We start from the raw sequence: 13,697 nt of genomic DNA, 5'->3' as shown, positions 1-13,697 counted from the left end.
TCCGACAGGCTTGTAACTACCTTGACTTCATTGTATCTGCTTAGCTTTTAATAATGTATATTACAAAAAAATCAAAATAAATGTATTGGTCAAAATATTAGTTTCTTGTCCGGAAATTTTTCCAAAACACTTTACTTTTTTACTATCTATATTTCCTAGATAGATACACAATTTAATATTAATAATTAATTATAACTTTAACTAAAGCAGGAATGTTATTGGTTATGGTATAACTTTAACGTTTATAAAAAAACGTATACATAAAAAAGGCCAGCGCATTGAGGATAGGAACTAGTGAAGTGTGGTTTGGAGTGATCATAGGTCTTACGAGACATTTTAATTCATTTAAAAGTAATTAAATCATTAAAAAAACATTGTGATACGATTACTTAGATCTAAAAAATATTAAATTTCAATTAAAATCAAAATATAATCTCAGTTCGAAGTCGAAGCTACAATCTAGTTTTATTAAATGTTTGTTACCATTTGCTATTAGGTTAGGTATTTATTGCTACACATAATTCAATTTCTCAAAAATATGTACTCATGAGTCATGACAAGTGACAATTGTGCAGTGTGCGCTATCGACAAATACCTTGAAAAGAATTACCTACATCTTATTATTTGTTGATATAATATATATATCCCATAATTCAGGTAACTCATCATTAATAAATGTTGTTTTCCTTTAAAAATAAAAGTATTGTTTGTAAATCAACTACTAGATAGTTATAATTATTATATATTTCAATATTGCATTATGATATATTAATGATCTGGGTCTCCTCAATTTATGTTTATAAGTGTTGTCCTTTAACAAATAATCTAAAATTCTACCGAAACTATTTGTTAATTATAAATAAATTATCAAGATTTTATTAGCTTTCAAAATCGTTATAATTGCATTTTTATAGTTATGAAGTATAATTTTTAGTATACATATTTTTTAAATTAGTTTAATAGTTCTACATTAACAGGCTGTAGGCAGCTAGTTTAACATAATATAATATAGGTATAAGGTGTTTCACAAAGATTCGATATTTTAACTTATATTATAATAACTTTTGTTCTAGTGAATATAATAATAATTTTTTTTAAAAATAATTTATACTTATTTGCGTTATAAACACCACGGCTTGTAGTGCTCTTAAATGTTTATTTTTTTGGTTACCTAATATTTTTTTAATTCAAGATTATTTTATTAAGAATAATTTGCTGATCATTTTGACTGGTCGATAACCAGTTTTGGATAATTATTTTTTAAATGATTTAGGTTTAAAGCTAAGTATTGGAGGTGAAGTGCAATTGAGTAAAAGAATGTAACAAAAAAAATAATTAAAAAAAGTAAAATAATTCAGAGAAATAAAAATTGTGATGTTTGTAGCTCATATAGATAAAAATGATGTTTAAAGAAATATTCACAAGAACAAAAGTTATTTCATTTGAAGCTTCGATGCAAGTAGCAGAGAAGCGAGAACAATAGTTTTTTTGTGTTCATTATACTATGCATATACATTCCCTAGACATAAATTGAATTTAAATAAACCAAGGGGGCAGCAACTATTAAACAGGTTATAAATAAAAATTCGTATTGTCCGACAGTCCACAACTGTTTGTTGCGTCATATATATATATATATATATATATATATATATATATATATACCTTACATGATCGTCCTTGTAAGCCATACTAAAACCTTCAAGTATTATTCAATTATAATATATTTTGCTTTTTTTTTATTCGAGTAAAAATAATATTAATGAGTCATGACATCAATAAAATCTTATTTATAAACAGACATTAGTTACAGAAATGCTAAAAGTTTGATACACACGAGAAAACAATTTTTTTTTTAAATTTATTCATCTATTTTACAAAAACAACTGACTTTATTTACATAATTTTGTCGAGTACAAATTTGTATGATTATTTTAAATGTATTTTATAGAAATCAAATTAAAAAAACAAAAAATTAAGAAATGTTACTCGAAAAAACATTGTTTTTATATTAGATTTCTATAAAATACATAAAGATTAACCAGAAAATGTACACACTAAAATTGTGTAAATAAAGTAAGTTGTTTTCGTAAAATAAATGGATAAACTAAAAAAAAATTGTCTCTTTTGAATTCAAACTTTTAGCCTGTACTTACATATTGCACAAATATCCAGTGGCGTAACTTCAAAATTTGGGCCCGGGTACAAAAATAACCGCAGGCCCTTCACACTGTATCAAAATACTAATATTAAGATATATATACATACATATATATCTATTTAAAAAACTAGTATAGCTTTCGGGCCCCTAAAACGTTTAGGCCCGGGTACTATACCCTTTGAATCCTCTTATTTACGCCACTGCAAATATCGTTTAACCGTTTGCGGCTTAGACACTATAGACAATTGAAATCATATTTTTTAAAATCACATTTTTAGCTAAGTTTAACTATCGAGGTATAGTTCCGCAAATCGGGTATGATTTCAAATGTATAGCCTTGCTACAAAATGAAATCGGTCCAGTAGTTTAGGAAGTATCGTGAGTTCAGACATAAAAATAACAGATAAAAACATCATTGTAAAAACAATACACTCTCAGCTCTGCATCGAAGCTACACATTATTTAGTTTTATAATTTTAGCCGTTGGGTTTTAAGTAGACTGTAACTTTGTATTTCTTGTTCTAACTAAATATTATTTTCTTGCTTAGATTTTAATATTTTATTAATTTTTTAATGTTTATAACAGAAGTCATTAGGGCCTCCGACAAGTGCAAAATGAATTTCGGTATTCTATAAATAGTTATTCCAAAGAAAATGATGAGTTTTAAACAATTTTTTCACATTTTTAGTTTTTTTTTAGTTAAACAATATTTTTATCTGAATTATAGTCAACATATCTATGATCAAAGACCACCTTTATGCTTACACATGAGCGTGTTTATAACTGCTGTGGGTGGTTTGTTTCAGAGGACAAAAATGTATCAGTGCGAATTTTTACACTACGTTCTTGGCGGGTTTTATCGGCTTGGTATCGGTGTTATCTATACCCACTATTCTGGAAGTACTGGTACACACTAATAAATCGTCCGAACCGTACACGGCTTACAGGAGGTACTCGGACACCATCAGGCACGTGTTAGGTTGGTACAAATACGACCTGAAAGACATGGAATCCAAGTAAGTACGATCATATTCGCTTAAGCACAACCAGATCAATAATTTTGATAACTCTCACTGAAAGGGTTTTTATTAGATAAATGCGAATCGACAATCTTCTTATAAAGGTTACTAAATTAGATACTAACTTTACGGATACGATATAATTGATGTATACGGTATACTTAATAATATACTGACAATGAGTAACGTTTAGTAATGACCGTAGTTAACATTTTTTCTAAGTATGATTCTTTAAGCGTTTCCTAGGTGCGTTCACAAAGTGTTGAGAATTAGCTTTAGTAACTGTACAACTTAGTGCTATTTAATATTGTATTTACATTAGGTCTCAAAAGGCGTTGTCCATCGTTAGCGGGTTACACTGTGCCGCCGCCAAGTCGTCCTCGAAATTCGGGCTTCGGATAACCCAAAAGGACATGGCTCTAACGCAATTCGGTTTCATGGGACTGATATTGCTGAAGAAAAAAGAATTGGCTATTGTGTGTACCGACGAAGACGAAATGGGCATCGTACATATGTGGAGGACTTTGGGTCATCTACTGGGAATCCATGAAGAGTAAGTGACAGTTTACTTACAAAGCACAAATTTTAAATACGTTTTAAAAACTTTACTCATTTAAACCTCTAATCGAGTTACTATATCCTTCCATTTCAATAGCTTTTTAATTGTTTATTATAACTACGTATTTATAGCCCTCCTCGAAATCCCTAAGTTTTCTATGGTGGGAGTAGATTGTAAAAGGGAAACTTTATTACTAGTTCGTATTTTTTTTAGCTTAGTTTTCAGACATAAGGTTTGAAAATAAAAGAAAAGGTATCCAGAATTTACTTATGACGTATTTAACCAAATTATAATAAAACGTTTACAATACACAATTCTGTTTTTATTACAATGATTTTATTTAATACTTTATCATATTTTCCGTCTACAGGTTCTCATCGAAAATTGGGTTTTAAGAATAATTTTATCGCTCTGAATGATAATAATATTTTTCTATTTTCAAACTATTTTGTATCGTTTTGATAACTTGTTTTAGACTGCTATACATTTCAGGTATAACTTGTGCCGAGGTAGTTTGGAAGAGGTGCGCAGTCTTTGTGCCGCTGTAATGACCGATGTTTACGTGCCTTGCTTGAAAAATCCCCCCAGCCAATTTAATCACATGGTCGGTGCCCTTTTAGATGGCATGAAACCCTTGTCGTTCCTGATCGACTTGGAAGCGTTCATGAAATTCATTAGTCGGATTTACGGGCTCCCGGAACAACGGCTGACCAACTCGCACAGTCGGTGGATATTCAACATACAAATGTTCATAAGCGGAGTGTTGCTCACCAAATGGTGGTTGGCCTGGTTGTTCCGACCGATCATGAACTACCAGCTCAGGATATCCGTGTGGCTCAACGACAATTTCCCCCTGGCTGCTGCCCTGAAATTCGGCACTAAAGTGTTTTTCAAGGTGCCCTATTTAACCTCGGAAGCGAAAAATCATTTTAATTAAATGACATATAATATGATAAACGTATATACTACTTGACAGTATTTTAGTATGAAGAAAAATTGTTGTAAACATTTTCAAAGTATGGTTCGCTTGATTGTGTCTAGAGTTTAATTATTTAGTCAACGATCAGTTAATATAAACACTATTCAAAATCTTGTTTAACCATTATAAATATTATATAAATGTAAGAGCACAATATATTAACGTAAACAAAAAATCATAAGTATTTGATTGCCCGACGTGACATTTCATAGTACCTACATTTTATAGTAATATTTACCAATATTTTATTAATATTGTTATAAATATATTTTGTTGTAACTATTTACGAAAAAAAACGTTTTTTTACGTTCTCATACAAATCAGAAATGATTGACGTTACCATTTATGTTTTAATTTGTACATAATAACATTACGCTTTTAGATTATATGTATGAGATTATATTATGTACCAAGTATATACTCGGTTCTTACCCATGTCATATATAGTATAAATATGTGCAATGCGTGAACTGCATTTTTAGATATTAACTATATCGATCGTCAATTGCGATTATTTTATCTAATAATTGTTTTTACATAAATAAATAATTTGTGTTTAATTTTGTGTGTTGTACGTCAGTGTAAACTGTTATAATTCTTTAATTGACAACTTAAGTCCAAAACTTAAAAAAAGTTCAGTACATTTTTGCTTTTATACTAAGTAATATTAAGACTTCAAACTCAATGTTGTACTTTAATCTGTAGCTGTAGGGATTTTTTTAAGGGTTAAAAATGTTTATAAGAAACTATAAAAATGTTATTACAACAAAAAGCGCAAAATCAATTTTACAGTAAATAAAAAATGAAAGTGGATATTATATTTGTAGCATATAATTAAAACTTTTTGTTTTGCTTTAAAATCAAGTACTATGGTGATGCCACTTAACTGGGCGACCGGTTTCATTGATAATTGTTTAAGTATATTGTTATTGATTTGTTTTTAAATGACAATGGTAAGTGATAATCAAATGGTTCATGGTCGTACGTTAACACTCCTAGTATCCAAGAGCTTTACAATTGTGTCATCCGACGTACGACTCATTTAAGTTAGAACACTTTGCCCTACCTATTGACTATTGCATTGTTTTTTATCTGTAGCTTATATTAATTTATTATTTCTTAAGTAGTGTTATCATGGGTAATTGATTGTGGTTTGCGAGTTAGATTTTACCTAATCTGATGACTGATTTCATCTTGTCATCTAGAAAATATTCTGTACCTACATACGAATAATAAATATTGTTAAAGACTGACCAGAAAAAAACATCGACCGGCTTAAAATGGTTGTATGACGCAACCTCGACGAAACCTTGTAACGGCGCTCTTAAATGTAATTAGGTAGGTACTTACATATAATTAAATTGTTTACCGGTTTGTAAAAACACAGTTTTTTTTTTTATTATTATCATACGTACAATATTGTCAATAAGTAAGGCGCGGCGCTTACATATTAAGGGGAAAAAAACTATTAAACATATATAAAATATCGCAGCTAAATCATTGAACAAAAACTTCCTCAATATTTTGGTTTATTTATTTTATTTTTTTTAATTTCCATATTAGTTAGAGACTATTAGTTTCCACGCTAACAAAGAAAAAACAATAATTAGTTTGCTTAACGTAATTTTTATTTATAAGAGTCTTAATGTCCGTAAAATGCGATACAGTAATATTTTACACAAGACACGCGATAAGCATTTACACAAATCATAAAAATAAATATGACACGAGACGAATTGCTTAATACCTATCAAATCTATATAATGTTGTTATACTAATAGTGTAATAGATAATATGCCAGTACCAGAACGTTACATAATGTTAAATGTGAATTGTGAAATATTGTATAACACCAACCAAAATCTAGGCAAAGGGGGTATGAAATAAAAACAAATTTATCGATGACAGAAGTAAAAGAAGCCAGCACAGTGCAATGTGGAATTATTTTAGTCGACAGTGATAAAATTACTTTCAAATAAACGCCTCGATGCAAAACTGTAGTCTATAGATGGCAAAATGTATTAAATAAAAATTATTTTATTGACAATAAATATACTTATAATGGTGTAATTATATTTTTGGAGATTGAACAATGAAAAATGAGATTGCAGATTTAATAATTTTTTACAATTATTGTAACAATGTATACCATCATCATAAGTTGAGAATAATCTACTTAAAGTATTGACTAGTCGATTAAAAATTAATAATATTACAAAAAAAAAAAAAAAACGATTAGAATATGATTAGGTATGAATTTTGTTCAATTAAAATGTTTACCGTGGACGGGCAATGAGCATTTGAGTACAATTATTTAAAAAATTCAAAAAACCAAAAATAAAATTGTATAAAAGCATTGAACCGAATGATGTTTTTTGAAAAGTTATATTTATCTCAAGATTTCCAATCTTCAACCAATTTAAAAAAAAATAAAATCGTAATTAATAAATGTAATAGTTTTTATTAGGTATCTAATTTACTTTTATATTATGATTTTTATTATACGCATATATCAATATTTTATTATATGTAGATATTTGAGCAAGTCGATTTTGGCGATTTTCATGTTATTATAGTTTTGCATGTGGCTTCTGATTTGGATCAATACTTACCAACAAATCCGTTATAAATTTTACTTTAATATATAATTTATTAGGGTTATAAGAGCTAAGTCTAACCTATGTTTGTAGGATTCTATTCCGTTTTTATGCTCTCTTGGAATATTTGCATTATGTCACTTACATTTGTCTGGTTCTGAGGTACAGTCGTACCTAGAGTCGTACAGTCGTAGTTTCTTAGATATAAGAAACAACTAAAACGAAAATCTGGTAAAAATATAAAATTATTAACAAGTGAAAAAAACAAAAATAGATTTTTCATTAATAAGATTTATAAGGTAAATTTAATGATAGCACAGTGGGTCGAAGAGATGAATAGTTTTTTGGAATTATTATCACTTGTTATTTAAATTATAATTTAATTAGATAATTGTAAAATAAATCGGTTAAAATGTAGTTTAGATTAAATGTTTGTCTTGATTATATTTATACCGGTTTTGACGTTTTGTATTATATAAAATATTGTTTTAAAGTACTACCGATTTTAATTAAAATTGTTAATAATTGAAAATAATAGTCGTAGTGTATTTTGTTGTAGCAGAGGATTTTGCTTTTAGTAAAGCACTTACACATACAATTATATTTTGAATAGGTCTGTTTTTCCTAATGATTCGTTTCGTTGTTATTAATGGGCTATGGCAAATCAATGACATAATGAAAATTTTTATCAGACAGCTGATGGCTGTTAAAATTGTTCCACGTCATAGCAACCTAAAAATTGTTTTCACTTTTTCTTCGGTGTTCTCGAACACCGTCTGTAGTCAGTTTGACTACACATTTTTAAGAAAATTGAATATATTATAACGTCACTATAAAGCTATCTGAAGTTTAATTTTTAGACCATAATATGTCCTAATACTACACCTAAAAAAGCGAACTAAGAGAAAAGTTTCTACCCTTCCTGGGAAAATGATTTGTTTAATTTATTCATTTATTATAAAAACGAATTTCATATCTTTAGATTTCTGATCTATAGACTTGCTACGTGAAGAAATCGGGACTTTAGCAAATATCATGAGTACAGCACAAAAAAAAAACATACGGTGAAGTTTAAAAATACAATTTGGAGCTGGTTTTAGTTGAAAATGTTACCTATGAATAGATTTGTACTTATACAGTGGGGCCATAGTAAAATTGAGTATAATTTAAATAAAAACTCATTTATCTTACAATGATGTGTTTTAAATAATAATTTTTATTATTTTTTTTTTTTATTTGAAGAAATATTCAAATACATTTTTAATTGAACGAAATTATAAATTTAATTATATTTATCCTTCTTTGTTTAAGCTATAATGTACCATCCGTACAAAAAGCTTCACTTGCAAACGGCCCAACAAATTTTAAAACATTTAAAAATAAAATAGGCGAAAAGCAAAAACTCAACATTAATCTAAAATCAAAAGACGATCTGGATAAAATAGCCAAACATTTTATAACAATACAAGAATCTATATCAATAGCTTCTGGTAAGGCAAATACAAATAACAATAAATATCATTATATGGATCCCCCCTTTTTATTAAACGTTTAATAGCTGAAAAACGTCGTTTATGACACTAATCATGATATCCTAATGAAAAACACGTTTAATAGCCTAGTATAGAGGTAAAAAAGAACTTTTAAAATACAGGTCACAACTATTTCGAAAAAATATGACATCTCTTTCTCCCAACTATGGTTCACTTTGGAGAACAACCAAAAATATCATTCAAAGTAAGGAAATTAGTCCATCAATAAATTGTCCCAATAATTCTATGGCGATATCTGAAGACGAAAAAGCGGTCCTTTTTGGTAATCACCTCACAAATATATTTCAGCTTCATGATGACCTAAATCCAAATCCTGGACAACTAGAAATTATGTACAATTTACTAAACAGTCCTCTCCCCATGTTACTATTAATCACTCCTGCCGAAATCAAAAATCGAAGTACCAAACTACCAACAAACAGATCCTCGGATATGACTTAATAGCAAACAAAATTTGAAAACAAATGTCGCATACTTTCTCAATATAATGCGACATTAAAACTACCACACATTTCTCTAATACTGGACATTTTCTATATAAATAATGATACCCAAACCAAACAATCCTAAACATTCAGCCAACTATCCTACATACAGACCTATCAGTCTTCTACCATCATGTGGTAAATTATTTGAGAAACTTTTTCTAAAAAATATTTCTTTGATTATTTTTGAAAAATGCTCATCTATAAAGCTATTGTAGTTCCCATATGGTCTATTGGCATCCAAATCTTATAAGAAAATATCAACAGGCAACTAATTAATAATTTTATAAGAATTATTGTGCTTGGAATCGTGTCTTTAGCTTTTTGAAGATCAATATTTTCTGGTTTTAGGAGATGTCATCTCTATTTCCGTAAAGTCACTTTTAACCACCTAATTGCTGTAAACAATTTAAAAAAAGTGTTACTACACATTTTTTTTTAATAAATGTAAATGTAAATAATCGGTATTTGATACATGAAGTAAGACGGTCCAATTCATAAACAATTTAATGGGCGTCTGGCAGAAGCCAGAAGGGCATAATGTTAAAATTATTTTAAGACTTTACTGTAAACGCCAAAAATAAAGGTATCCTAATACTCCGCCGTTTATTGTCAGCACAATTGCTGTACCCTGCTGACATCTAGCGGTAGTTTTGGATACTGAAACCAGTATACACTATACAGCGGAGTTTGTCACATCACATATTATTTTACCTTCTATAAAATAAACAGTTTCGAATAAAAAAAAACCCTTTATACAGCCACACGCATTCAATTAGCTTTGTAACGATTTCAGCGAATGCAGTCAACTTTTTTTGGTAATTTTCATTTTTCTGGACCGTTCTTTTGAATTCAGTCGATCGTTCCTTTGGCATTGTCCTCCGTACTGCGTCGGCCCTTTAGCGACGGCACGCACACACCGGTCACTGCAATACCGCAGTCGCGCGAACAGCGCCACCGGCGGCAACTGGCACGGCGCGCTGCCGCCAGTGACTAACGTGTACGAAACGATATTAACAACAACAACACACTGTAAACGCACAATAGAGAACAGTATCTCCGCAGCAATGGTGATGTCCGTACCCGTCTGTGGCATTGGCGCACGTTCACCGTACCGGTTTTGTGTGTTTCATCACACTTTCTACCGGACTCGCTTTCTAAACAACACATCGCAGACGTGTGGGGCGGCAAACGCACTATGAGCGCGGTGCCGAGAACCGCTGAATTCCACTGCGGTGATGGAACGCGTCCGCACGCGTAATACCTAACCGGTCCTCTCGCCGTTACCTGTTGTTCAGCCGTTATCAAAACGTTTGCCCCCCGACCGTTGGGTTCGAGAACGTTTTTTTTTGTTTCACCGAGACGACGGTCCGCGTTTGGACCCGATGGAGTGCACCGGTGAGTAAATTATTACCTACGTGACCGGTACAATAGCACCATGAAGATGTTCAAAGTAATTTGATTTCCTTTTTTTTCCACCCAAAAGCAGTAAACGTGATGACGTCGCCCGACGAAACCGAAACGGCCAAACAGCGGGTAAGGACGATTTTGGAAGAAGGCTGTAACGTGCCTGTAGAAAGAAAACGGCCCAGGGACCTACCCGAATGGTTTGACGAGCAGTTGTTCGTCAGGTAAAAATACAATTAATAATCGATTTTAAATCACTCCAGTTTACTCTCTGACACTATTTAGCACCAAACGTTAAAAAAGAAATTATCGTTGTACCGCAGTCGGTATCTTGTGGCTGAGGCAACTGGCGATAATTTTAGACATCACTGGACGTCACGCCCAGCCCGGGTCCTTGAGCGATAAACGGTTAAGCAATCTTTTCGCCTACTTCTATATACATTTTTTCTTACTCTTGTTTACGACAGCTTCTTGAGGCCACAGGTGTTTGCATTTTATTGCGTAACCATCGAGAATAATAATTTTAATATGTATACTTAATGATATTTATGGTTTCCACTGGCGCTGTGTTAGGTTCCGTTTTTACTTTTTTCGCGACAGTATTGATATTTGCCAAGTCATTATTTAGACAATGTGACGTTATGTAAAAATCTTAAATAATGTATGCCAAAAAAAAGAATGTCGATAAGTGATAACCGATGAGTGATAACGTTGGATACCAGTTGTTATCGACCGCGGATACCTTTATAAACGAGGACCGGCCGCCATTACACTCCTTGGCTAGTGCCCGACTTTTACTGCCTTCGTCGTGCATTAGACGGGAGACAGGAGACTGCTGTTGACTATTTTTTAGTGTTTTAATGATGTACTGACCTGTTTTCCTGGACCTCAATACGTTGGTTGTCGGTAGTGTGACAATGCATAAAATTATGCCATTTTTAACACACCGTGCCGCGGCACTGTCGTATAGATAATACAAATTAGCCATTCTGTATAATATTAACGAGTACCTACCTACAACTTTAATCTTAATCGATTTTAGAGTGGACGCCATTTATCACTTCTCTGGTTGAGGATATCCCTTGTTATATTCCAATTACAAAGGATTAGGGTTCATTTTTGCGGGTTTTCTGTTTATTAAAAAGTATAATAAATATTAAATTTTACTTAGTTTAGGCTATTTAAATGAGCGATCGGCGTAAACACAACCAACGTCGTCCGTTTTATTTCAAGTGTATCGATCATATACAAAAATCACAATATTATTGGAGTATTTACAGGGCCGGGCTTAGAGGGGGGTGTGGGGGGTTTGACACCCCCCCACTCGGAAAACTCAAGTATACCTAGTCGGCACATTCGGAACAAAAAGTCGGTAAATATTATAACCCCCATTAAATTATACAAATAACATATTTATTATTTTTATTTTATAAAAGTAGGTAGGTACATAATTTTTATTGGAATCTGGTGACTGAATAGTGAATAGTCGGCATACGGACGACCATACGAAAATATAATTTTAGTTTTAAGTAAAAACAAACAATGCATTTTCGGTTATTCCCGATTTTAGCAGAAGTATTATTATTTGTTTATAATAACTGTGGTGTATATTATATCAAACGATGTTCGGTCATGGGACCTATTGGTCTATTGTAAACAAACATTCTATCCCTCTATAAGTATATATTTTTATTTTAGTTTTAAAATTCTAAAAGATTCCCTACTATAAAAAAAAACATACTCTTCTGTTTTAGACATATCACATAACCCACAGTATTAAGTCTGCAGGCAAAGAGTTAGCGGGTTTATTTTTGCTTGTCCCGTGCGCGCGTGTAAAATAATAAGTATTGGTTATAAATGTGTGTAATCAAATATATATATATACGGTTAGAGAATGAATATGAAACACCAAGGAGCTGCTAACAATCCTTTTAAGCCTGCCCGAGTAAATTTCGAACAAAAGGTATGAGATGGATACGTATTTAGAATAAATCATTAAGCCAGATTTTTAAGGCCTATGAGAGTTCCTTTGTACTACTTCACTACGTCTTGTTTTTTCTTTATTACTATCGTTGCGGTGGGATATTACCTACTATAATATCCTACTATACTATATATATATATAACGAGCAGGGAGCAGACATGAGCATTAATTTTAAATAGTGTACCTAACTAAAATAAAAATAAAATTGTAATAACTCATAAAAAAATACATTTTTGTTTTTATTTCAAAGATTTTAATAATAATTTTGAATACAATGTCATTATTTTTTATAAAATTATTTAAAATATTAGGCTATTTGGATTATATCTCGGTTAAATTGCAGTTTCAACTGCAATACGTTATAATTATGTTAAATAAATTCAAACATTTTTAAAATAATGCTTTTAAAGTAGGGCTCAAATTGCTTTAGTACTGGTGACTGAGATCTGAAAATTTGTTAGCTGCCTAAAATATTTCTATGCTCCGAAAAACATTTTAATAATCAAAAAAAATCTAGTCACAATTTATAACAATATCACATCATTATAATTTTTCTTCTTCTTATTCTTTTAAAATGACCTTCACGATTTTAAACTCCACCAGAGATATTCTCGATATAATTGATTTGGAAGAAATAACAAGGAAATAGTCCGCATTAAAAAAAACGCCATATTAAAGTTTAACTTTTGATGGTTTTTTTACTATCTAAATTTGTTTGTATTAATTAATACTTAAAAAAATAATAATTTCAAGTTAAAAAAAAAATAATTTTCAACAATTATTAATTCCCACTAATTTTAGCAAAAAATTGTGATTTGTGATGTAAAATGTCATAAAATATTTACGAAAGTACCCAAATATTTTAGTCGGCAATTAAAATCTTAAAGTCGGCATCTTCATTTTGACACCCCCCCTTGTATATTTCTTAGCACCGGCCCTGAGTATTTAGATA

General features: G+C 30.8%; 1 protein-coding gene across 1 annotated transcript; it reads left to right on the top strand.

Annotated features, from left to right (window-relative positions):
• Window positions 1–2,960: 2,960 nt before the first annotated feature.
• LOC126842617 (uncharacterized) lies at window positions 2,961–5,279 on the top strand (the record flags this gene model as incomplete). Its single annotated transcript, XM_050579658.1, has 3 exons — window positions 2,961–3,178; window positions 3,504–3,734; window positions 4,233–5,279. Coding segments are annotated over 3 exons (894 nt in total), but the record flags the coding sequence as incomplete, so codon positions are not given.
• Window positions 5,280–13,697: the final 8,418 nt, after the last annotated feature.

Source organism: Adelges cooleyi, unplaced genomic scaffold (assembly GCF_023614345.1).
Source record: "Adelges cooleyi isolate 19-005CV unplaced genomic scaffold, UGA_ACOO_1.1 ACOO_flye_CR_arks_rails_tigmint_CR_PRNA_553, whole genome shotgun sequence".
In the NCBI taxonomy this organism is placed as follows: Eukaryota; Metazoa; Arthropoda; class Insecta; order Hemiptera; family Adelgidae; genus Adelges; species Adelges cooleyi.
This window is presented reverse-complemented; position numbering and strand designations above follow the sequence as displayed.